The sequence below is a fragment of the Rhineura floridana genome, chromosome 4 (assembly GCF_030035675.1).
Source record: "Rhineura floridana isolate rRhiFlo1 chromosome 4, rRhiFlo1.hap2, whole genome shotgun sequence".
Lineage (NCBI taxonomy): Eukaryota > Metazoa > Chordata > Lepidosauria > Squamata > Rhineuridae > Rhineura > Rhineura floridana.
The window spans coordinates 74562157-74589807 of NC_084483.1; the positions used below are offsets into that span (position 1 = coordinate 74562157).

Here is a 27651-nt window from a genome sequence, read left to right on the forward strand (position 1 = left end):
GCTGAATTGTCAGCCACTCTAAGCGACGTACAAAGCAGAACATGCAAACATCAAAACATTAAGAGACTAACAATAAAATGGCACAGCTGACCAGCTGTTAACCAATTCTGTACCACTTTGATTCAGCCTTACCCTGTGGTGGCATTCATTGTCAAGGGGTTCTCTGTTGGATTAGATTGCCAAATGTATGGTTTCTGGAAACAACTTTGGTAGGACAGAGTAGACTGATCACTTTGGAGAAAAAAACAAGGAATGAATACAGTCCTCATTCTTCCCTCCAAAAGGAAATCAATGCTGACAGGAAAAAATCCAGTAGGAATATAGAAAGCTGCCTTATTCCACATCAGACCATTGGTCCATCTATTTCACTACTGTCTACACTGGCTGGGACTGGCTCTCCAGGATTTCACAGAGGAGTCTTTCCCAACCCTGCCTGGAGATGCCAAAGACTGAAGCTGGGACTTTCTGCAGGCAAGACAGATGCTCTACCATTGAGCTATGGGTCTTATTCGCCACCTTGAGTTTCTAATGGAATCCATCCACAATTTCCCCTGCTCCCAGTCACTCTCAGAGTTGAATTTCTACAAAGAGAGATGCTGGAACTCAGGTCTTCCTGGGATTATTGGTAAGCCCTTCTTTCAAGCTCTTCTGCTATTTCTGGATGTGTGGTAGAGAAAAGGTGTGTATATGTTATTGACATAAATGATTAAGTTGCATTCAACACTAGTCCTACTCAGAGTAGGTCCATTGAATTTAATAGACATGACTAATGTAGGGTTATTAATTTCAGTGGGTCTATTCTGAGTAGGATTTCATTGAATATAACCAATTAATTCAAATATATCAGGACTGACATTGAAACCAAGTAGAGAAGCTGATCTTTCTGGTCTTCCAGATTTATCAATGCATCTATTGAGTGAAGAGGATGTGCTAAAAAAGATTTTCAGGTTGCCTTCTTCCCTTTGACTTGAAAAGTCTTTGCCATCTACTGAACATTTGACACTGCATCATTTTTTCAAGAGATATGCCATTTATTGTCAAAACAATTGTCAAAACCCAAAATTGGACATTGTCAACTCAAGCCGAAAGAGAATCATTTGTACATACTCTGTCCTGTACTAGCAACAAAATTTGTGTCATACCTCATCTGTGATGTTTCATAGCAATGGCTTCTTCCTTGAGTTATTCAGACTGCTTTCAGCCTAGGCAATGGCAGCTTCAAAGGCTCCATACAGTAGAGATGCAACAGCCCAGCCTCAGGCTGAAGCTGTTGGTTTCAGCTGACTCTGGAGATTTGGGGGAGGAGGGTCCTAAGGTCTCAGCTGTCAATCAGCACTGATATTTGATTAAAATGTATCAATTTTTAAATGACATACATGGACAGATTCATCCAGATTTATACTAAGGCCCAATATGGAGATTGTCTGAGTTTTCTCATTTTCAGGTTGCTCTCTTTTGTTGTGCAATATGGTATACACATAGAAGTTAACTATATTTCAGCTTGTTGAAATGAATAGGGAGTTAGCTTCTGTTTGAGAGACACACCAGTGTTTTCCAATCAGCATGGCTTGCTTTGTCATTCATATTGTATTAAAATTTGGAATCTGTTGCAGTTGCTTTTAGCTGGTGCTGTGCTGATGTTTGATTTTCAATCCAAAATTTGCTGCTTTAGGTAGACTGGCTGGCTAGTAAAGTCTTCCTGATAGACAAGACAGTTCTTGAGAAAAATCATCATTTCTCCTGATGAACAGTGGTGGTTCCTAGTTATCAAGGGACCATGGAAGTTGCCTTATACCAAGTCAGACCATTGGTTCACCTAGCTCAGTTTCGTCAACACTGACAGCCAGGACCTCTCTAGGGTTTCAGACAGGAATGTTTCCCCCCCAGATGTACTTGGATACACCACGGGTTGAACCTGGGCCCTTTTGCATACACAGCATGTGCTCTGCCATTGAGCTACTGTCCTTCATCTTCTTGCTTAGTACTATAGTTCCATAATGCTACACAGTAGATTTGTGGTGGTGGTTGCTTTGTTTTTGGCGCACAGTGCTCCATGTTTTTCAGCAGTAGTGTCAACACACCCTTGAAACTAGTGAGACAGAAGCATACAGTTTAATATTTAAGACCACAGCACTGACCATTCTTCAAGTGCAACCCTAACTCCCACCCTCTGCCAGTGGGGTTTTGTGGAACAGTGGGCCACTACCACATCTGCTGTCCTGCCGCTTGTGGTGGTTGTGGCAGAAGGTGAGGGAGTCAGGATAATCAGGCCTGAATTTGACCTGATGCCACTGCAGGACAGCTGTGAGGCTAGCTCAGGAACTAGTTGATCCCAGTTCAGCTCATCCCTTGTCCCTCCCCATCCTCAGAAGAGCCTGTTTGCGGGCTTTCCGCTCACCCCTGCCAGAAGGGATACTGCCAGTGGGCCTACTGCCTGCCAATTCAGCTGGCAGAAGGGGGAGGCAGCAGCTGGTGGAAAGCTGGCTAAGCCAGGAGCGCTGGGTGGAGGGACACCTCCACCTAATCCACACACACCACCAGTATGGCATAAACAGGGTTTGGATTGCTGTACTCCCTCAGCAGTTGGCTGCATTTAAATTCATGCCAAATTCAATTGTCAAAATGCCTCCCAACTCACTACCTGTGAATGAGGTGGCAAATTTGAAGGCCATGTTTTGTTTAACTATTGCCAGGATACCTGATGATGATGATGATGATGATGATTTGTTTGTTTGTTTATTTATTTAATTAATTTCTATACCACCCCATAGCCGAAGTTCTCTGGGCGATTTACAACATAAAAAACAAATACAATATATAATATACAATTCATATTCAGTACAATTAAACATCTCTCATGTCAACTGTAGTTTGACCCTTTAGTTTTCACTTATTCTAAAAGAAAATGTGTATAGTGGAACTTTATTGTGGTCTTTTTTATGATAGACATTAATATAAATTCAAATAAAAAGCCCAAATATTGCTTTGCCATATTTCTGCAAATTTATCACTCAACCTGATCTGCTTTGCTGGAGAGTAAGCAACACTCTACTGGTGAAATAAAAATAGAAGATTGTACACAAAGTGCATTTAAAAGCAAAATGATATTGTTCTTTATAAATTATGCAGAATGCTGTTGTTTTTAAATTCCCTGGAAAAAACCAAATGGGTTTTTTTTTACTTCAATTCAGCTTGAACAACAACTTACTTTACAGTTCATTGGGGATAAAGTTATTTACCACTGCAGCACCAGACAGGGAAGAAGAGTGCATCAAGCATTACAAATAACTATGGTTGTATGTATCCAATGATGTAAAATCAGGGACACATTTTGGGGGCTGGAGGGAGGGAATTGGTGAATTATTTCAGAGGAGTAGCACCACTTTTTTAAAATGTTCATGCTGTCTGTCTGTCTCTCCCTCTCTGTGTAAGCTCTAATGCGGGAATAGCTGAGCTGACTGCATTTTAAAAACACAGGTGCAAATTAGGGATGGAAAGAACTGTCAGTTTCAGTTCTCTCAGTTCCTCATTTTTCCAATCTTAAATTGAATTCTTGACATTTCTGCAGCAATTTAGTTTTTTTTAAAGTCCCCATGAAAATTCTTCAGCATTTTAGTGTGAATTTATCCTAATAAACACATTTTTGTATGCAGTTTTGACCAGTGTACACATTTTTCTGGCAATTTCTCCTAATATAATGCATATTTGTATGTTATTTTCACTAATGTATTCATTGTTATGCACATCTTTTCCTAATATATAGTTTTTTGTGAACATTCTTTGGTTGAAGAATTCCATCACAAAATTTGGATAAGTGTGAATTTTGAAGGATGGCTGTGTTTCAGTTCTCATATTGTTTCGGAAAGTGCAAATTTGATACACTTATCTTTAAATGTTAACTGAATCATTTCCCCCAATCCCTAGTACAAATACAGCCATTCATAATGTACATGTGTGCACATCTGCACATACACACACAGAACCTGCAACAACATGCTGAAGTGTGGAGTGCTACTATTCATGATTCTGGCATGAACCCCCATTGTGTGCTCTGAACACAACCCAGTGTTTCTTTTGAAGAGGATTTTCATCCAAAGTTGAATTTTCAGTGTTTAATTACCACTGAGTAAAAAAACCTGCAAGATTTTCCTTAAATTCTGAGCACCTCAAATGATCCTATAAATTGAAGTGGGAAGGTGGAGGCTTCTCATAGAAGGAGGAAAGCAAGGCTGCAAGATTTGGTAATAATTATGTGGGATTTACATCCTATGACACTGCAGAGTCTGAAGAAGAAGAACTTCACTGAGCAACTCTCATGATACAAGGGCCACAAAGTGGTTTACAACAGTACCACTGTGATCCACTAGAGCTTCAAGTCTTCCAGTTTTGCCTGCTATATTTCTGGCCCTTATCCTCAGTTCTATGGAAACTACAAATAGCACTTAAAAGGTTACCATGAATACTCTGAATCCTATTTGTGATATTGTGACAAGAAACAGTTCTTCATTGCCTTGCAGGCCATATTCTCCATCGTCTTACGGTGCACAAGCCTTTTAACATCTTATCATACCTTATGAAGAATGATGGAAAGTGTCAGGAGGAAATCCAAGTTCTCTATAACAATTATAGAGATTACATGCCGCCCTGGGCTCCTACTGGGAGGAAGGGCGGGGTATATAAATATTCGGTTGACAGATTTTTGAGAAAGCAACAGATATAAAAATGAACTATGTGACATTTGAGTTGTGTCAACATTTTCCAGGGGGTACAAAATACATGATAACATCTATCCAGTTCAACACTCAGGTCTAGTGTCCTATTTCATTTTATTTTTTATCATCTTCCATTTATATCACACCTTTTTTCCACCATGGAACAGCCCTAGGCAGCAAAAATCTAGCTCCCAGCTAGGAATAGGTATGTCAATTTCAGTTCTCTCCCTTTCTCAATTTTACAATCTTAAATTCAGTTCTCAACATTTCTGCAGCAATTGATGTTTCTTTGTTTTTTTAAAAATCCTCATGGAAATTCTCCAACACTTTGGTGTACCTTTCTGCTAATAAACACATTTTTGTAGGCTGCCTTGACTAATTTACACATTTTTGCAAGCAGTTTTTCATCATATAATGCATTTTTGTATGTTATTTTCACGCATATATTCATTTTTTATGGACACTTTCCCCAAAGATTTGTAAACACTGTTTCTTGGCGAACTGCACTGCAAAATCCAGATAAGGGAAAATTTTGAAAGATGGCTATGTTTTGCTTCTCATATTGTTTCAGAAAATGCAGGTTTGATTTGGCTTGAAATACAAACTGAATCTAATTTTTTGTCCATCTCAGTTCCAAGCCCACATAGAGCTCCATGCAAGCAGGGACTTCCCTATAGACCTCAGTACTCCACAGACCAAATAACATGCCAATATATGAATCAGCCTGTATGGTGATTTCCACAGCCTGTATGGTGATGCATGTGTGTTTATGAAGCTACTATCAGCATTTTAGAGCTGCTGGATCAGAGCATGCATATGAAGGCTGCTAGTAATTAATTCTGAAATGTACCAAAGTGCCTTATTAAATGGGGTTGAATCTGAAGAGCCCAGCTTTTATTTCCTCTGATTGTAACATAAAGAAAGAATAAATGTTCCATGTAACAACAAAATCATGTAGCCCTATTACTGGAGTGCAAAGATTAAAATTAACATAGTATGACATGAATAAAGATATGCTTATATGAAATAATAGCTTGAACCTTAACTAGCTGTAATTCTTGGCTTTGCTTAAAGTCCAACACTTGTGAATTATATAACCTAACAAAGATGATAGCTAATAAAACCTACTACTTCCCACTCTAGTAACTTTCATAGATTTTCAAGGTTAAAAAAGCATGAGTGACATCATCAGATTTCATGCCACTACAGAGCGCAAGTTTTTCTTGCAGTTACATCAAATTAACAAGAGGTAGGGTGCCGTGCTTCTAAAAGAGCTCTTTCTTGAAGTTGTACCACCTTGGGAAAACAGTGTTGTTGTTGTGTGAGACATTCACCAATAGGGATGGGGTTTGCTGCATGGTGCCGATCTACATACATTTCAGTACTCCATCGTTTCTTTACTGGTCTATCCTTTTTTGTTTCCACTTTCTCTGGCACTTGCCAAATTGATCTGCTGCACGCAATTTTGGGTGATTTGATCCGTAGGTGGGATTTTTTGGGGGATTACAAAAATAAAGTAATTGCCCACACACCAAGGAAGACTCGTGACACATGTATGGTTGAAAAGTTATATTTATTAAAATATAACACATAGTCAATCAAATTCCAAGCCGCCAATTAAAGAATCTCAAATCCTTCAGGCAGGTGAGGCTCAACCTATCTATGAGGGTCTAGACCCTCCCAACCAGGAGGCAAGTCAGTCACATCGTACTGCAACTCCCCAGACAAGGATGTGGGAAAACTTCTCCCTCCTTGCAATCGGAGTCAGGTTTGTGGTTCCAACCTCCGCATCCTGGCCCCACCGTACAGGCATTCACCATGATGCACAAGCCGGTCCCACGTGGACACCCCCCAGATCCACACCAGACATTACGCCTTGATGTTTCACCAGGGTGTGCCCTTTTCCCAAATGCCTCATCCACCTCAATTTTAACCCCAATTACCTCACCTGCCCGAATCCAACACCAGCCAAACCGGAATCACCACAACCCACCCAGAACAAGCCAAATGAATCAAACCCAAGCAGTATGGAGTAGGCAAAACCAAAGACATTCTGAAATCAGAATCTCCAAAAAAAAATTCCTACTCAGCCCCCTCAGGTGACTAGCAGAGCCCATACTGACAAGGGAGGGGTGGGTGGGTGCCGCAAGGCAAAAAAGGCATGCACTTAAAGAGAAGCAGGCTATATATAGCTGCGCAAAACCCTTCCCAATTGGTCAAGGTGCACCACCTGACCTATTACACAATTTTCTGGAACCTTCCCGAGCCTTCCCAATAATAGGGTGTAGGCAAATCCGCCCCAGCCAAATGGGCAGGAACGCTATTGCCCACACACCAAGGAAGACTCGTGACACATGTATGGTTGAAATGTTATATTTATTAAAATATAACACATAATCAATCAAATGCCAATCCGCCAATTAAAGAATCTCAAATCCTTTGGGCAGGTGAGGCTCAACCTATCTATGAGGGTCTAGACCCTCCCAACCAGGAGGCAAGTCAGTCACATCGTACTGCAACTCCCCAGACAAGGATGTGGGAAAACTTCTCCCTCCTTGCAATCGGAGTCAGGTTTGTGGTTCCAACCTCCACATCCTGGCCCCACCGTACAGGCGTTCACCATGATGCGCAAGCCGGTCCCACGTGGACACCTCCCGGATCCACACCAGACATTACGCCTTGATGTTTCACCAGGGGGTGCCCTTTTCCCAAATGCCTCATCCACCTCCATTTTAACCCCAATTACCTCACCTGCCCGAATCCAACGCCACAAGAGGGGATCAGCTGAAGCTTGGTCCCCTCAACCCAAAGAAAACAAAGCCCCCAAACCCAACCTATAATCCTCCAATAGCAAATCACACCCAATATCTGAAAGATGGACACCATCATCTCGAAACAGATATGGAGCATGAAAACGGATCCTATCATGTGGAATATATGCCCCACCCAATGACAAAACTAAATTCCTAACTTTCTTACTCACACACTTTCTGGAACTGTCGATCCTGTTGGGGTGCAGTGCACCCCTCCAAACACGTCGCACCAGCATGTCGGACCACACTATAACAAGGTCCGGGTATGACTGGAAAGAGCATTAAAATCCCGGGTGATCCTAAGCAGCAGATCCATACCCGGCTACTGCACCAAGTCGTTTTCCCCTAAATGAACCACCAACACATGTGGCCGGTAAAGCGATGCCATAAGGCGACACACCAAAGGCATGAGCGCATCCCAAAGCATGCCCCTCTGACCACCCAGCCAACCGTTGCTCTAGCGGAAAGCTGCAGCTGTGTCCCGGCAAGCGTAGAAAAGGCTCTCCGATGGGCCCAAAATAAAATCGAGTGGCCACACAGGACGACCCTCGCAGGCACCGGAAGGCTCAGCACACCTAGGAAAGAAAGAACAATACATCAGAATCAATACCTGATATAATACTTGAAAGCGGAAGAACGCCACCTTCCAATCTCCTGAATATCCAGAACGCTCATGCCCACGAGGGCGGCAGCCGTAGACGCCCCAATCTGAAAGGAATGCAGCCCATAGACTCCAGCATCGTGACCACTGGCCAACAAGGCCTGCCGAACAATGGCCCAAAATTGAAATTGAGTCAGGGCAGAACCATCCACATGTATAAAGAGGTAACGCTGGCCCACTGGCCTCATTGACAGAAATAAACGCACTGCAGCCACTGGGCACAATTCAGGGACCTGGCAAACTCTCAATGAAATAATACTGCCACGGCCCTTTTGATCAGTCTTAGAGACTCGAAGGGAAAGCCTAACTATATCTGCACCTAGCGTGCAATCGCCAAAGCAAAAGGCTCGATAGGACACATCGCACTTCGAGGAAGCCAGTACTTCGCTAGGGCGAAAAGCACCATAGAACTGTTGGATTTGTGGACCGTGCTCAGATGAAATGCCCAGGATGCAGCATAGAATAGTGGCAGGCTAGGTCCTGTTGCAAGTATTCAGCCAGACACGCAATAAGTTTTAGGAGTCACTTTACTGACAAGAAAGTTCTGTACATACATACTAGCTCTGCTAACAAACTCTTTCCCCCACACTCTGCCAGTTTCAGTTTCCAGCTCTATACTGATAAGACAGCTGGTTGTCCTGGCAACGTGTCCTTGAGGAGTGCACGACCACTCCAGCCTTGTGAGCTACTTGGCCTTGTAACTCTGCCATGGAAAAATACTCTTAGGAACTTTTTTTACTTGCCAACACCCCCCACCTATTTTTCCATAAGCAGCACCTTTTACATTTGTTCACATTTTTGCTTCCATTTGTCATTACATTTACATTTACATTTCTTGTATTCACTTAAATCACATTTCTCCACATGATACATTTTTTTCCAGTTTACATCAACATCAGTTATCTTTTATTTTATTCACTCAGCATCACTTTTATTACATTCATTTCTGCTTTCACAGTTCAATCCTCATGATTTCCATCATCCCATTTTTCCTGTTACTAAAATCTAGACCTTTTATGGAGTTTATCCTAAATCTTACTGGTGGAATTCCTTTGGTTGTTCTTTCTGACCTACGTGGTTTTATTTCTGCCTTTGTTTCCTCTGTGTCTGGCGATTCCTCTGTTTCTCTCAGAGCTGGAAGTGCTTGAGTCAGTTTCACTACTGCTCTCTTTTTCTTCTTGTTTTATTGGCATTGTGTCTGCCTGTGCTTGTGCATTACTCTCATCAGTGTGTCCCAGATCTACATATGTTTTCTCTTCCCAATCCTGCTCTACTGCTTGCACACTTCTGCTTAAAACTACAGACCTTTGTTTTTGCATCCAGACCCTGTAGTATGCGTTTTCAAATCCTAGCATGAACCCTTTGTCTGCTCTCTTTTGCAGCTTCCCTGTCCTTTTACTTTTGGGAACGTGCACCCAGCATGCTGCACCAAACCGAATCAAATGTTGTAACCTGGGTTTTCTTTCATACAATTTCTCATAAGGAGACATTCCAATGGCTTTATGGAATATTCTGTTTTGAATGTAAGCTGAATACAGAACACACTCTCCCCAGAAACCTTGTGTTAAAGAGGAGTCACACAGCATTGCTCTCATCGAGTCCTGAAGCAACCTGTTCCAGCGTTCAGCTAACCCGTTCTGATGTGGACTAAATGGGGCTGTTAACTCCTGTTTAATTCCTCCTTTATCTAGGTATTCAGTTAATGAGTGTCCTGTGAACTCTCCCCCTTGGTCTGATCTCATTCGCTGTATCTTAATACCAAACTGCACTTCAATCTTTGTTATAAACCGTTTCAGTTTCTCTGCAGCTTCGCTTTTAGCTTTCAGTAAATCAACAGTGCAGAATCTCGAAAAATCATCTACTATAGTCAGGAAATATCTTGCACCCCACTGCGTTGGTTGTAATGGCCCCACTAAATCCACGTGTATTAACTGATAAGGTGCATTAGTACTAGGCATGGCTTCAGTGTTCTTTGCTGCCACAACTGCCTTGGTTTGTTTACACACATTGCAGGCTACATATTTTCCACAGTTTCTTAACGTCACATCATTACTATTCTCTGTTGTTTTCACCACATTTTCATATCCTATATGGCCTAGTTTTCTGTGCCATAAATGTACACAATCATTATGAGGTTTCTCATTAGCACACATGAGTACATGATTTGTTTGTTTCAAGTGTAAGAAGAACAATGAGTTCCTTACTATTCCTTTCATGAATATTTTGTCCCTTTTCATGACTTGACATGAGCCCCTTTGAAACAACACATTGAATCCCATTTCATTGAGTTTAGAAACTGACATTATGTTGCTTTCAATGTCAGGAATAAACAACACATCTGTCATAATCGTATTAAAACCTGCTAATTTCACTGTACCCCTACTTTTGATAAGTTTCTTAGTTCCATAAGCCATTATCACATGATCCTCTACGTCACAAAATGTATGAAACATTGATTTATCTTTGATTATGCTATTTGTAGCCCCACTGTCAAGAGCCCATACATCATTACATTTATTTCCCTGCTCATTGTTAATACATTGCTTATTCTTACTAGCATAGATCACCTGTACACATGGTTTTCTTCCTCTTTCTCTTCTTCTTGCTTCACAATTCCTTTGAAGATGTTGCCTGGAACCACAAAAATAACATGCCTTTTGTCCATACAGTCTCTCTTCCGCTGCTTTGTTGTTCTGCTTTTCCACGTGTTTAGTCTCAGTCTTTTCCTGCTTTGCCATTTCTTGCCTTCTTTGATACTCCTGCAAAAGTTTGCCTTCTATGTAATCCATGGTCAGATTTGCGTCATTCATCGCTTCCATCGAACTCACCAGAGCATCATAACTGGAATCAAGAGATGATAACACGATATAGACTTTTTGCATTTGAGAATGTTCCACGTCACGTTCTGTTAAGTCAACAAATAGTCTATTCATCTCTAATAAGTGCTCTGACATGGTTGTATTGTCAGATAAGCGCATCTGATATAATCTTCTGGCAAGATAAATTCTACTACTAGCAGTCTTTTTCACATGAATATTTTTCAAAGTTTCCCAGGTTTCCTTTGCTGTTACTGCATCACGCACGTGCAATAGTTGCGAATCATCAATAGCAAGAACAATTAACGCCTTTGCCCTTTCATCCAGCCTTCTCCAATCCACTGGAATTGGCACCACGGCGGGTGGGTCATCTGCGATGGCTTGCCAAACGCCTTCTTTCACTAGAAAAGCCTGCATTCTCTGTTTCCAACTGCCATAATTTTTCCCTGTCAGCCTTTCCAGGGGAATCCCGGCCGATAACGTAACAGACATACTTTCACTTTTCACAGTTCACCGCCTTTGTAATTAGAGCTTCTCACCTCCGTCCTTCAGTCAGTTTTCCCATGCTCTCTCACAGCTTTCAGCTCAGCTTTCGGTTTCGCTGTCTCTTCACACGCTTGTCCCCTTTTCTTCTCTTTTGTCTTTTCTTCAGACATCTGTCTGTGCATCGAAACCATCCTCTGCTACCACTTGTTGGATGTGTGGACTGTGCTCAGACGAAATGCCCAGGATGCAGCATAGAATAGTGGCAGGCTAGGTCCCGTTGCAAGTATTCAGCCAGACACGCAATAAGTTTTAGGAGTCACTTTACTGACAAGAAAGTTCTGTACATACATACTAGCTCTGCTAACAAACTCTTTCCCCCACACTCTGCCAGTTTCAGTTTCCAGCTCTATACTGATAAGACAGCTGGTTGTCCTGGCAACGTGTCCTTGAGGAGTGCACGACCACTCCAGCCTTGTGAGCTACTTGGCCTTGTAACTCTGCCATGGAAAAATACTCTTAGGAACTTTTTTTACTTGCCAACACCCCCCACCTATTTTTCCATAAGCAGCACCTTTTACATTTGTTCACATTTTTGCTTCCATTTGTCATTACATTTACATTTACATTTCTTGTATTCACTTAAATCACATTTCTCCACATGATACATTTTTTTCCAGTTTACATCAACATCAGTTATCTTTTATTTTATTCACTCAGCATCACTTTTATTACATTCATTTCTGCTTTCACAGTTCAATCCTCATGATTTCCATCATCCCATTTTTCCTGTTACTAAAATCTAGACCTTTTATGGAGTTTATCCTAAATCTTACTGGTGGAATTCCTTTGGTTGTTCTTTCTGACCTACGTGGTTTTATTTCTGCCTTTGTTTCCTCTGTGTCTGGCGATTCCTCTGTTTCTCTCAGAGCTGGAAGTGCTTGAGTCAGTTTCACTACTGCTCTCTTTTTCTTCTTGTTTTATTGGCATTGTGTCTGCCTGTGCTTGTGCATTACTCTCATCAGTGTGTCCCAGATCTACATATGTTTTCTCTTCCCAATCCTGCTCTACTGCTTGCACACTTCTGCTTAAAACTACAGACCTTTGTTTTTGCATCCAGACCCTGTAGTATGCGTTTTCAAATCCTAGCATGAACCCTTTGTCTGCTCTCTTTTGCAGCTTCCCTGTCCTTTTACTTTTGGGAACGTGCACCCAGCATGCTGCACCAAACCGAATCAAATGTTGTAACCTGGGTTTTCTTTCATACAATTTCTCATAAGGAGACATTCCAATGGCTTTATGGAATATTCTGTTTTGAATGTAAGCTGAATACAGAACACACTCTCCCCAGAAACCTTGTGTTAAAGAGGAGTCACACAGCATTGCTCTCATCGAGTCCTGAAGCAACCTGTTCCAGCATTCAGCTAACCCGTTCTGATGTGGACTAAATGGGGCTGTTAACTCCTGTTTAATTCCTCCTTTATCTAGGTATTCAGTTAATGAGTGTCCTGTGAACTCTCCCCCTTGGTCTGATCTCATTCGCTGTATCTTAATACCAAACTGCACTTCAATCTTTGTTATAAACCGTTTCAGTTTCTCTGCAGCTTCGCTTTTAGCTTTCAGTAAATCAACAGTGCAGAATCTCGAAAAATCATCTACTATAGTCAGGAAATATCTTGCACCCCACTGCGTTGGTTGTAATGGCCCCACTAAATCCACGTGTATTAACTGATAAGGTGCATTAGTACTAGGCATGGCTTCAGTGTTCTTTGCTGCCACAACTGCCTTGGTTTGTTTACACACATTGCAGGCTACATATTTTCCACAGTTTCTTAACGTCACATCATTACTATTCTCTGTTGTTTTCACCACATTTTCATATCCTATATGGCCTAGTTTTCTGTGCCATAAATGTACACAATCATTATGAGGTTTCTCATTAGCACACATGAGTACATGATTTGTTTGTTTCAAGTGTAAGAAGAACAATGAGTTCCTTACTATTCCTTTCATGAATATTTTGTCCCTTTTCATGACTTGACATGAGCCCCTTTGAAACAACACATTGAATCCCATTTCATTGAGTTTAGAAACTGACATTATGTTGCTTTCAATGTCAGGAATAAACAACACATCTGTCATAATCGTATTAAAACCTGCTAATTTCACTGTACCCCTACTTTTGATAAGTTTCTTAGTTCCATAAGCCATTATCACATGATCCTCTACGTCACAAAATGTATGAAACATTGATTTATCTTTGATTATGCTATTTGTAGCCCCACTGTCAAGAGCCCATACATCATTACATTTATTTCCCTGCTCATTGTTAATACATTGCTTATTCTTACTAGCATAGATCACCTGTACACATGGTTTTCTTCCTCTTTCTCTTCTTCTTGCTTCACAATTCCTTTGAAGATGTTGCCTGGAACCACAAAAATAACATGCCTTTTGTCCATACAGTCTCTCCTCCGCTGCTTTGTTGTTCTGCTTTTCCACGTGTTTAGTCTCAGTCTTTTCCTGCTTTGCCATTTCTTGCCTTCTTTGATACTCCTGCAAAAGTTTGCCTTCTATGTAATCCATGGTCAGATTTGCGTCATTCATCGCTTCCATCGAACTCACCAGAGCATCATAACTGGAATCAAGAGATGATAACACGATATAGACTTTTTGCATTTGAGAATGTTCCACGTCACGTTCTGTTAAGTCAACAAATAGTCTATTCATCTCTAATAAGTGCTCTGACATGGTTGTATTGTCAGATAAGCGCATCTGATATAATCTTCTGGCAAGATAAATTCTACTACTAGCAGTCTTTTTCACATGAATATTTTTCAAAGTTTCCCAGGTTTCCTTTGCTGTTACTGCATCACGCACGTGCAATAGTTGCGAATCATCAATAGCAAGAACAATTAACGCCTTTGCCCTTTCATCCAGCCTTCTCCAATCCACTGGAATTGGCACCACGGCGGGTGGGTCATCTGCGATGGCTTGCCAAACGCCTTCTTTCACTAGAAAAGCCTGCATTCTCTGTTTCCAACTGCCATAATTTTTCCCTGTCAGCCTTTCCAGGGGAATCCCGGCCGATAACGTAACAGACATACTTTCACTTTTCACAGTTCACCGCCTTTGTAATTAGAGCTTCTCACCTCCGTCCTTCAGTCAGTTTTCCCATGCTCTCTCACAGCTTTCAGCTCAGCTTTCGGTTTCGCTGTCTCTTCACACGCTTGTCCCCTTTTCTTCTCTTTTGTCTTTTCTTCAGACATCTGTCTGTGCATCGAAACCATCCTCTGCTACCACTTGTTGGATGTGTGGACTGTGCTCAGACGAAATGCCCAGGATGCAGCATAGAATAGTGGCAGGCTAGGTCCCGTTGCAAGTATTCAGCCAGACACGCAATAAGTTTTAGGAGTCACTTTACTGACAAGAAAGTTCTGTACATACATACTAGCTCTGCTAACAAACTCTTTCCCCCACACTCTGCCAGTTTCAGTTTCCAGCTCTATACTGATAAGACAGCTGGTTGTCCTGGCAACGTGTCCTTGAGGAGTGCACGACCACTCCAGCCTTGTGAGCTACTTGGCCTTGTAACTCTGCCATGGAAAAATACTCTTAGGAACTTTTTTTACTTGCCAACAAGAACATCGTCAGTGTTACTGCGGCGAACAGGTGCGACTCATACTGAGATGAGCACAGAGACCTAAATAAAGGCAGGATCTGAAGGAGAACATCGGGCGTGATTGGCCTCCTTCGGTCAGTGGGTCTGTGAGCGGAACGCGACCAACCCTGAAGGACCTTCCTGACCCTAAAATCTACAGAATGATCCTGCATTCCTCTTGCCTTGGAAATAAAGGCCAGCGCAGAGAGGTGTCCAGCGATGGTAGAAATATGAGATTGCCCATTCAGATATAACATAAACTGCAGCCAATGTGAACAAGAATAGGCCATACAGGAGGCAAAGCACTAATGGCACGGAATGCCTGGAACGTCCCCAAGGCAAGCTGGTACACCCTCTGAGTGCTGGGAGCAAGGGCAGAAGTTATCGCTGAAGAACGCCACCTGCCAATCACCTGGACATCCTCAATGCTCAAGCCCACAAGGGCAGTGGCCGTAGCCACTCCAAACTGAAAGGAATGCAGCCCATAGACTCCAACATCGCAACCACTGGCCAACAAGGCCCGCCGAACAACGGCCCAAAATTGAAACTGAGTCAGGGCAGAACCATCTGCATGTATAAAGAGATAACGCTGGCTAGCTGGCCTGAAACACAAACATTGCTGCATAGCGGAAAATGGGCATAAGTCAGGTACCTGGCAACTATAAAGAAGCAAAACTGCCATGGCCCTTTTGATCAGTCTTATAGACTTTTAAGGAGAACCTCACTAAATCTGCACCTAACGTACAATCGCCAGAGCATAAGGCACGATAGGACACATCGCGCTTTGAGGAAACCAATAATTCACTAGGGCGAAAAGCACCATAGAACATCGTCAGAGTTACTGCGGCGAACAGGTGCAACTCATACAAGATGAGCACATTGACCTAAATAAAGGCAGGATCTGAAGGAGGACATTGGGCGTGATTAGCCTCCTCCGGTCAGAGGCCCTAGGAGCGGAACGCGACCAACCCACAAGGACCTTACTGACCCTAAATCCACAGAATGATCCTGCATTCCTCTTGCCTTGGATTAAAGGCCAGCGCCGAGAAGTGTCAAGCGATAGTTATGACAGAAATAAGTTTTTGCCCTTTGAATACAGCATAAATAGCAGAATACTTCCAGAACACGTGCCCACGATGGCAACTGTTGCAGCTGCTCCTGTATGAAAGAAATGTAATCCTTAAACATAATGCCCTTGCGAACAACATAGCAATAATCAAAACTGAATCAATGCGTAGCCATTGATACATGAAAAGATAGTACTGGCCCACTGGCCTGAAAGAGAGAAAGGTCCCTCAGCGAACCAGTGACAGAGAGGGCAATGGGCAGCCCCTCAGTTTCACCACTCAATCACAAGCCCACTGGTCTGACTTAAGCATATGCGCTGACAACAGCACAGCAATATAAGTGCAGGGCTCAAATATTACAATGACTTGCCCGGAAAGCTAATTTTACCAGGGCAAAAGGCTCCCTAAAATTATTGGTAAGGCCACTGCCCAGGATAACTGGCCTGGAAGACGGGGGGGCACTAAGAATCATCGAAGGCAGGAACATCAACAGTATAACAGGGGCCACATAGGACCAGGCGGTCTCAGGGTGGAATGTGACTAGCCTCCTTTGGTTTCCATAAAATGGGTTCTTGAATGCATTTGGCCTGAAAATTAAAGAAAGAGGCAAAACGGAGGCAGGATATATTCCCAACGGTAATGTCCTGCCCTCCTTAGTAGAGCATGGGCTGCAACAAGGTATACATCATTCATACATGGGGGGGATGGCCTCATAGGATCAGGCGGCATTTGGGTGGAATGCAACTGTACTTTGCGGAATAAACGCATGCACAAGGCGCATAGCTCAAATCACGTTGAGGTTCTGGGGATTTACCACATAACCATAGCCAAGTGGTGCACTGAACGTATCATGTGGATCAGAAGGGCAGAATGCCACATATATACCGCAAGCACTGTCAGAAAATAGTCCAGAAAATAAATTCTATTGTGAACCCCAGGCACCTTAAAAGCAGCCAGCCATTATTCGGCACACCCAAGATCCTGAATTGACACCAAAATACCAACCACCGACTGCATCAAAGCTTACCTACAGTTCAAGCTACAGGAGCAAGTCCTTTGTTCTTGAAGAAAGAATGGCCGTTGAAGTCACATCTGGCCAGCAGCACTTGCACAACCCAGTAGAAGTGATCAGGATCTAGACGACAGCCTGGCCATAACGCAAAAGCCCACACAACCTATGCAGGTTTCCCACAGAAGGTTCTTCTTCATATGATAAACAAGAGCTGCCATCCCGACGTATGAATGAATGTGAATCGAACAGGTAGCAGTACCTAGTATGCACGAGACTGCCATGAAATAGATGTGATTGAAGAGGGTACCTGTATCTTGTGAAACAAGCAGTATACTATTCATATTTTAGGAATGAAGTTAAATTGAATTAAAAATGCCTTGGAAAAGCTTCATGATATAAATATACCAAATGCTACAGGAGCAGTTTAAGCAAGAACCAATAAGCTATCATTCATAAAATAGGCATATTTTATATTTCATTTAGCTATTTCAGGGATAAAACAAAGCATTTAAAACTACAGGCAATAGAATGCCTTAAGCAACCAACATATTAAAACATTCCTGCTACACTCCTGCTATAGAAAAAACTATTGTTATAAGCTTATTAACTACTAGAGATCCATAAAGAAAATTACAGCTAAAACTAAATCACTCAAAAAGCAAACAAATACTGATTTAGCAAACTTATATATATATATTATTATTTACTTATTTATTTATTTATTTTTCCATTAACCTTAACGTATTGGCTCTCAGAAAGCCACAACAATGAGTTCACCTGGCTGTAGAGCATTTCCTTTATGCTTGCATAGCATAAATTACCTTTCTCTGAATCACACTTATACATATTTTGAAGCCACATAAGAAGTCAGAGATGTGGGATTCCAATGAACTCACCTTAAAATAAATTATCTATTGCCCTTTAGATGATATTACATAAGCATCTATACTTTTTCTCCATGCACAATAAATGCAACAAAATTATGAAGCTAAATGATCAAGAACAGCATTTTAAAAACCAAAACATGAATGTAGGAGTACAAACAGAACTAAATATAAAATAAATTGATATGGGGAAAAGCAATAAACAAAAGGAACGGGTGTGTGTGTTAAATGTACATATATATCTATAAATATATTAAAATGAATTCATGTATTTATCTATTTATTTATTTAATAATAAAAATATATATCTATAATTATCCTAAAATTAAATTATGCAATTATCCATTGATTTAATAATCATAAAATTGTATGATATATAATAAATTAATAAGACAAAACAGACACCCCACCACCCTTTGAAGCAACTCACACCTCCCCCATGAAAGCGGCAAAAGGAACAAGAGGGGGTGCAAGGGGAGGTGGTAAATGACCCAACTTCCCACAACACCCAATAAGGGGTGGGAGAATTACAGAGCAGGCTGAATGGAAGGGGGGGCTTGACAGAGGATACCAACAAGTGGGGGGTGCACGTGCAAAACGCCTCAACAAATCCCAGTCCAGCAAGGCCCCAGTAGGGTGCAAGGAAAGGCCCTTAAAACAAATGGGGGGGGAGGAATGGTGCTGGAACGCACTATCAAAAGGCCCTCTCCAACAGACCAGCACAAAACATGCCGCTCAAAAGGCCCCTAAAAAAAAAAAATTGGGGTGGGGGAATCACTATAACTCACAAACTGTCGCAGAGCAAGCAGCAAGATTTTAAAAACAAAACAAAAAAGAAACGCTTGCCCGCAGTTTTTTTTAAAACTGCCCGCTATCTACCCGCTGACCAGCTGACGGGCGGGGATAAAAGGGGAAGGAAACGACCCCCCAGGCTCTAAATAACGCCGGAGCAGGCAGGGAGCAAAACAGGTAAAGAAAAACAGACAACAACGACAACAACAAAATCCAAGCAAGCAACGCCTGCCTGCTATTACACAGGGAATTTATTCACCCGCAGCACAGCTGAAGCGGGAATGAGGAGAAAGAAACCACACACACACACACACTCCCTAACACACTGGGGTGGCATCTGTGAGGGAGCAAGTGAAGGGGAACACGCAGCTAGGAAGGCGGGAAAACTGCCACAAACCAGCACCGACTCTGTAACAGCCCAGCTGCGTCGCTGCAACGGGAGGAAGGAAACACAGGAACGAAGAAATCCAGCAAGGGAAGCTGAAGCCATCCAACAAAAGAGTTAAGTGCAAGCGTGCCGCAAGGCAAAAAAGGCGTGCACTTAAGGAGGAGCAGGCTATATATAGCTGCTCAAAACCCTTCCCAACTGGTCAAGGTGCACCACCTGACCTATTACACAATTTTCTGGAACCTTCCCGAGCCTTCCCAATAATAGGGTGTAGGCAAATCCGCCCCAGCCAAATGGGCAGGAACGTTATTGTTTTTGTAGACACTCATGTAAATGACTGCATTCCATGTAGTTTTTTGGCGACGGAGAAAAACATTGCATACTTTTTAGGTCACTTACGTGAATGATCACAGTGTTCCACATGGTTTTTTGGTGGAAGGGAATACATTGCATGATTTTTAGGTAGCTGCCATAAATGAATGATCAAATCACAGTGTTCCACACTTTTTTTGGTGGTGGGAAAAAACATTGCATAATTTTTAGGTAGCTGCCGTGACACTGTCTGTCATTGACAATCACACAGTGACACACATGCACACACACACACACACATTTAGCACAGAGAGAGCCAGTGAGCAAGAGAGAGACAGCCCTTGGTTAGCTCAGGACAGCAGCAATGAAAGAGGGGTGGAGGTGGGGCGAGGTGCGTAGCTTTGGTCAGTCTCATCATCGTAATATTTCCCATACAAGAAATTCAGAATGCTCTGAGATATCTTGTTTGAAAAACATGACATTGCAGGATGATTTGACAATTAACATTGAAGACATATATAGGCATTTCTTTTTTGCATTATATTGCAATAATAACGAAATGTTTTTCATAATATATAATGGACAAATGGAAACCCTGTGGTTGACACAACATCTTAATTACAAAAAAAAAATACGTAAAATAGGGGGAGGATTTCGGGGGGAAATTCTTGCCGATTGTAGTCACTGCCACAAAATCTGTGCCAATTACAGCCACAGCCCGCCGCAAGAAATAGGTGCCACTCCGAAGGGATAGTGAGCTAGCAAATTCAGTCAGGATCCAGTACCAGGTTCAATTTTGTCAGATATTCTCCCCAATCCCTATTCACCAAGTAATTCAATATGTTCCAACTAACTATAATAGAGACAAAACCTTCAGAGCTTTTCTGGAGTCTTTTCAAACTGAAAGTGACTTTGGAAGTCACCTAAACTTAACTTCTTGAGATCTGTATTTGGGAGAGTCCCAGAAGCCCAATTTTTATGTTACCTTACAAAATCTTATATGTAACTTTACCTTAGCTCTAAACATAATGTTGAGTTTGTACAGTACTAAGGAGAAACACTCACATCCACACAGGGCAGGGCATAAGGTTTTCACCAATCTACTGCAGACATCTGGTTATGCAGGGGACTGTAGTGGGTAAGAGGGAAAAGCCAAATTCAGGTGCCCTACCTTGTGAGTGGGTATGCTTTCCTCTAGCTGAGATAGCCCTCACTGTTTTGCAGCCTATTGCAGTGTCATTTTGACAATTTTTCAGGGTGGAAGAAAATTGGCAAACTATTTCTGGGGGTAAGGAGTAACACTCAATTTGCCTTTTAAAGTATCTCCTTTTGCCTTTTAAAGTACCTCCTTGTTCCAGTCACCATCCTCTCCCCCCAAGAAGGTGATGTGGTTTAAATGACATGAAAGACAAGTATAGGGTATATATTACATAGTAGACACATACAGTGTACACACATTCATTTACTTATACATGTATTTAGTAGCAATCACATGGCAAGAGCCTTCTCTTTCTATAGCTATACTTTCTGCCACAAAGCTTACAAGACTTAAAGAATGTCCTGATGAAGGAAGAGTGCAGATTAATAGGCGAGAAGCCCTATTAGTGAAATCTAGTTGCCTCTACCTTATTGTTTAGTCTTTATTGTTTAGCTTTGATGTTCTGATGCTCTTGCTGTTTTTGATGCTGTGATGTTTTATAAGTTTTTGCCTTGTACGTCGCTCAGAGTGGCTGAGTATTCCAGCCAGATGGGCGACTAATAAATCAAATAAATAATAAATAATAATAATTAAACTACAGTGAAAACTTTAAGGTATTTCATACATTTTAATGGTTGCCCAATTTTACCAATATACCCAACAATTTTTTTTAAGAAACAGAATCCCTGTTCAGATGTTCTATCCCTGGCCCCGTCAGTACGATATATTTAAAGCAGTGTAATACCACTTTAAACAGTCATGGCTGCCTCCCAAATAATCTTGGGAAATTTAGCTTGTTAAGAGTGTGGAAATTGTTAGACCCCTATTCCTCTCAGAGAGCTACAATTCCCAGAGTCCCTTATGTGCATGTAGTAGTGCCTATTCAATAACATGGAGCAGAAGAGCTATGTGCTCATTCTCTACTCACTGTGGGACAGTTCATTTGCCACAGAATGCATAGGCTTCACTTGTTTCTTAGAGTATATATGGGGCTCTAAATAAGGGTGATGGTATAAAAAAAAGAAGGGAATTATTATCCTTTTAAAGAGATAACTGATGTGCCATGGGGGGGGGGGGAAGGTGGAACCTGGTTTATTTATATAGACAGGGAATTTACCAATATTATTTTCTACTGCTGCATGAAAAGAGCTTATAAAGCATGTGGAAGCAGGTCTGCAATTCTCCACAGTATTGTAACTGCTCATCCATAATTTCTAATGATTTCCACTGGATTTTACACAGGGGATCATAAATCTGTTTAAAAATAAATTTTAGAACTTCAAGGGCTTTTTGATCTAAAGAAATTGTAGATCCACATTCATTATGCATAGTTGACCCTTTTCCCTCTTTGTTCTCATTGCAAAAGGACACAAAGGCTGGGGTTTAATTTTTTTTTTCTGTGTCAAAATGCGTAATTCTTTGCATTAATGAGAAATTCAGCTATTGATTTGCGCTTTGCCCAATTGTTATTGATTTCTGTCCTTTTTGTCATTTAGTTTCACATCTGCCAATAAGTTATTGATTGCAGAACAAAAAGACAATCATTTGTATTTTCCTTGGACAGTGTGAACATTTAATTTATCTTCATATATATTGGCTCCTTAAGATGAGGTTTTGGAGCCAATAATGAAGCAATTTCCATTGATTTGGGGCTTGCGGAAGTTATAAGTATTTCTGCCATTCACATGTTAATGATGTTTTGATAGGGTATACTGGAAAGATCACATTTCATCTCTTGTATACTCAGTACTTTTTTTATATATAAAAGTGCTGTTGGTACCAGCACAAAACGGCTGCCATGAGCAGTAAAAAAAACCCACCCAGAACAGGTGCTGGTACTCTGTATTGGTGAGTACTATCATTAAAAAGCCCTGTGGATACCTACGAAGTGTGTGTGTATCTATGACTGTATGACTATCCATCTAAAAATATATATTTGCATGGAACTAAGTAGTAGCCTCTTAGAATATGTTTTGTGATATAACATTTTAACCTTGCAGATCAATGACTTATCTGTTCTCATTACTATATCATCTTACGTTCTATCTTGCCATTGGAAAGGAATACCAAACTAAGAATACTGAAGCAGACACCAAGCCACGAATATTGAAGACCTTCTGAGGAAGCAGCAAGCCTCAATGGACCATAGAAATAAGGCACTGGAGAGAGGAAGAATATACTATAGAACCCTTTTTTATTTATAACATTTTTTTAAAAAATCATTGTTAGATGCAATCCTTTCATGGTACCAGTAGTTATACATTTATTTTAACACTTGTGCTCTATTCTATGCTGGATGTTTTTAGATTGAGAGGTATTCCTCTGTCATTCGTTTCAGTAGCAATTTTCAGGTCACTAACTGCTCAGAGTTTCTGTTTTATAACATAGTTTGCTTGATACTTCTGTATATGACTCTCTTGATGGAACCTTCTGAACAAGGCAACAAAACCAGAATAAATACTCTAATCTCATAGTGTCAGAAAATGTGATCCTTCAGATTAAAATATATGCAGCAAGCTTACTCTTTCCCTGAAGAATGATTCTGGGGGAAGTCTCCTGTAAGGAAATATGCCTGTTTCTCCTCTTCAGAATTTCTACACTCTTCAGAACTGGGATGATAAAATCATTAAAGGAGTTAGAAACAGGAAATAGATGAATCGTGCATAGCACAGAGTAATTACAGAGAGAAGTGTTTTCAAAACAAAGTATACAGAAACACATATTTTATTAAAAATTGCAAAGGGTGCCAGATGACCACAATTTGTCTGGACAGCACAAGTTTAAATGTCAACACCAAAAAAGCCTGCATCCACTCAAGTGGTCCACCTGAGGTCCACTTCTGCATGGCAAAACATCCTCTGTCAAAGTTGTTTAGGGGTGAATAGCAATATTAGTTTCACCTTGCACATGGCTAGAATGTAACAGGTAGCTTAGTCCTGAGATTTAGTAGCCACTTCTGTGATGGACCAGTCAGTCAGTCAGATTTTTTATTGTTTCTAGCCAATGGAAATTACATTGTAAATCACAGACACACACACCCTAAGACAATCCAACAGTAAGTTAAAGCATATCAATTTTCAGAACTGAAGATTAAAATGGTAAATTTTCTCAAAGATTTTTTAAAATAAAATCCTTTTGGCAGTAGACACTCTTTGGGGTATAAAAAGTAGTCGATATATTTTAACTGCTAGTGAGTATAAAATTATCCTGTAGGTGAGAAATGTCTCTGTAATTTGAACTCATCTGATTGAATTTATGTTTAGAAAACAGAGAAATCTACCCCTAAGTGAACTGTATAAAAGGCCATAGAAGTTCTACTGTTCCATGTCTGTGATCTGGCCTGATCCATATAACAAGAACAGTAATTTGTTGGCCTATTAAAGAACTTACTGGTTAGGTATTTGTGGACATATCTTCAAATCTAGGTTGAGTGTGATGGACCAAAAAAAAAATATTATTGAATCATTAGGTCAGACACACCTTTGTTGTTGTTTTTTATACTGCCTAAGATTTCCAATACCAAAAATGGATATGTAACAAAGGAAAAAAGAGTGAGGAAGTAAGGTTATTTATTCCTTCTCTAACACCTATGCTTGAAGAAAAATCCTTATGTTTGAAAGATCATAATGATTGTAAACAATAAGGCATTGCAATAAGAGATCTTATTTTGCACACTGTATGTCTTCTTCTGTGCTGAGGACATCTCAACTTGTCATTTTGGACATGCACGTTTCATATGGGTAGAACAAGGCTATTCATGTATTCATTCACATAAATTTGAATGTTTAGATAGCAGCTCATCCTTCATCCCATTCTCTACATGCTCACCTATATTTATATCTTGTTTATGAATAGGCTCTTTCCATGTTATTGGAGACCCTATCTTTTGCAGGGTCCCTGATAATGTGTGAACAGTTGATGCCCAGATACAATTTGAACAAATGTGTATGGTTAGTTAAATGTGAGGAAGGAAGGGTGGAGCTAATGGCCATGATCCTGCTCCCCTCCTCCATGCGTTCAAACCTACTTGGAGGAATGTATGAACAATCCTTTTTACAGGGCTTGTCAATCCTTGGATCTCTTCCTTGGTTTTCTGATAGAAATGTACACATGAAGCAAATGCTTACAGTTTGTATTATAGTCTAAGCAATACTATGTAGTATTACAGCATGCTGCAGTGTTATAGCATGCTAAATATAGCCAAAGCTAAGTAACAACTAAGGGCATGGCCCCTCTGCCTGTGTATGATACAATTTAATGATGCAGTCAATGCAGCGGCATAGCTATACACTACTTTTCTTGTTAAAATATGTTATGTAATGTAGAACCCATCTTATTTTGTGATTTTAGGTTGTTTTTAATTGTTTTTAAAACTGTATTTTAAATTTGTTGTAACCCATCCTAGGACATTTGGTTGAAGGGTGGATAATAAATGTTAACAACAACAACAAGAACTACAGATGTTCATTTGGCTGTCATATCAATAACAAAGTGTTGTTCCAGAAGCTAACATGATCTATATAGAAGCTGAAATAGTTTCCATTTTATGTCAAAAAGCCAGCAGTCATAATAATTACATATATTTTCACAGATCATTTGCCCCCATTTTACTCTGCAGATATCATATAAAAGGAAAATGATATCCTACGTGCAGACTTCAGTGACACTTACTCTGAAGAACTCAGGTACCCATTGATGTTTAATGATCCTTATTGTTATGTTTCATAAGAGCTGCTACTAAAATGAACAAGAGTTTCCATAGACTGATCAAATTAACATTATCTTGTTTTTAGCCGATGATATATTATGGCCTTTAAAGAGAGCAATATATACATCAAATATATTAGTCTTATGCAGTTGATGCAGAAGACCCAAATGTCTTCACTCAAAACTGGGCAACTGTCACTCAGCCATTGCAGGGAAGGGGCAATGGATGTCTTTGCTTAAGGCAGAACATGAAGTTTTTCACAGAAGCAGCATTTTCATAGCACTTAAACCACAACAACAATGTTGCTGCTTGGAAAATAAAATGTTCCATTTCCAGTTGCTATCATGAGTGCTGTGTGACCTGCAGCTAGACAGGTCTTGCAAGGGCATGTAGTCACATTTTCAATCTGCATTTTTCCAAGGGTTGCTTAGACTGGAAGATTGTGATTGGTCACCTAAAGGGATTTGTGGCTTAAAGAGCACTCCTGCCCATGTTTACTCAGAAGTAAGTCTCACTAATTTCAATAGGATACAGTCCCTAGTAAGGAGATTTAGGGTTGAAGGCTTAATGGGAATTTGAACCCAGGTCTGTCAAGATTCCCATGACTGGAATACAGCAATTGAAGGCAATAACCTGTTCATCCGGATTAAAATAATAAGACATAGAACAAAAGAGTATGGGAAACAAACAGGCTGAACTTGAACTCTTAATACAGGAGAGTAAATACGACTTGATACGTATAACCAAAACTTTGTGGGATGAATCCCATGACTGGAATACAGCAATTGAAGGATATAACTTGATCAAAACAAACAGAAGGAATAGAAAGGGAAGAGGAGTCACACTTAATGTTAATAATATATATCCTGCACAGAAATACAGGAGGATGAGCTTGGTAGCTCCACTGAGAGTATCTGGATTAAAATAAATGGGGCAAGGAATAAAAGGAACATGGTAGTTTGAGTCTACTACTAACCACCCAATCAAGGAGACGTCAAGGATGAAACTTTTGAAAAGCAAATTGCCAATGTTTCATTATGTAGTAGCAATGGGAGACTTCAATTACCCCACTATCTGTTGGGAGACAAATTCTGCCAAGCACAGCTCCTCCAAAAAATTCCTGACTTGTGTTGGAGATATCCTTCTCCTACAGAAAGTGGAGGAAGCAACTAGAGGATCGCCTATCCTTGACTTGAATCCAACCAACAGAGATGAGCTGGTGGATGAAGCGGCAGGTAAGAGAACTCTGGGGGAAAGTGATCACACTGTACTAGAGTTCTTGATTTTAAAGGAATCAAAAGTTGAGAGTAGCCATATGCATACCCTGGACTTCAGGAAAGCAGATTTTAATAAACTCAGAACAATGGTAAGTAAGGTTCCATGGCAAGTGATCCTAATGAGAAAAAGAGTCCAAGATGGGTGAGAATTTCTAAAGAAGGTCATTCTAAAGGCACAATTGCAAACAATTCCATCAAGGAAAAAAGGTGAAAGGCAGCAGAAGAAGCGAATATGGCTTCACAAGAAGCTTAGAAATGACCTGAAAACAAGAAAGGGCACATACAGGAAGTGGAAGGAAGGTCAGGCCACAAAGGAAGAGTACAGACAGGGTAGCACAGTATTGCAGGGATAGCATCAGGCAGGCTAAAGCTGAGAATAACCTGAGGTTAGTGAGTAGGGTTGCCAGGTTCATGGCCTGAGACTGATCCTGTATCTTTAGGAGAAGAGAAAGTCAGCCAAGTGCAGGTGTTGTTGCAACACTGTAATGAGAAAAGCCACAAGGTGGAATTCTCCCTTCTTCCTGCACAACTTTTAAAGATACAGAAGACCTCTTGGTTGTCAAGCCCAGCCTCCAAGAGGTCTTCTGTATCTTTAAAAGTTGTGCAGGGGGAAGGGAGAATTCCACCTTGTGGCTTTTCTCATTACAGTGTTGCAACAACACCTGCACTTGGCTGACTTTCTTTTCTCCTAAAGATACAGGATCAGTCTCAGGCCATGAACCTGGCAACCCTATTAGTGAGGAATGCTAAAAGCAACAAAAAAGCTTTTACAAAAAAGTACATGCATAGAAAAAGTCAGAGAAAAGAAATGGTGGTTCAGTTACTCAATAAGGGTGACAAAATGATAACAGATGACACAGAAAAGGC

At 40.8% G+C, this 27651-nt stretch overlaps 1 protein-coding gene across 14 annotated transcripts in view; it reads left to right on the forward strand.

Moving 5' to 3' along the window:
* LOC133383184 (uncharacterized) overlaps window positions 1-27651 on the forward strand; it is a 139546-nt gene that overhangs the window by 19882 nt on the left and 92013 nt on the right. For 2 of the 14 annotated variants that reach the window (XR_009762205.1, XM_061623369.1), the window contains exon 2: window positions 25391-25484. The exons of 2 other annotated variants lie outside the window; for them this stretch is intronic. Coding sequence is in view for 6 of the 12 variants with exons in the window: in XM_061623369.1 (XP_061479353.1) it covers window positions 25391-25484 (94 nt within the window). In the remaining 6 variants the exon portion in view is untranslated. Of the gene's footprint in view, window positions 1-284; window positions 626-22799; window positions 25193-25390; window positions 25485-25928; window positions 26012-26660; window positions 26743-27651 lie in introns of those variants that run through there. 10 more of the 14 variants (XM_061623370.1, XM_061623367.1, XM_061623368.1 and 7 more) reach the window with 10 other exon arrangements.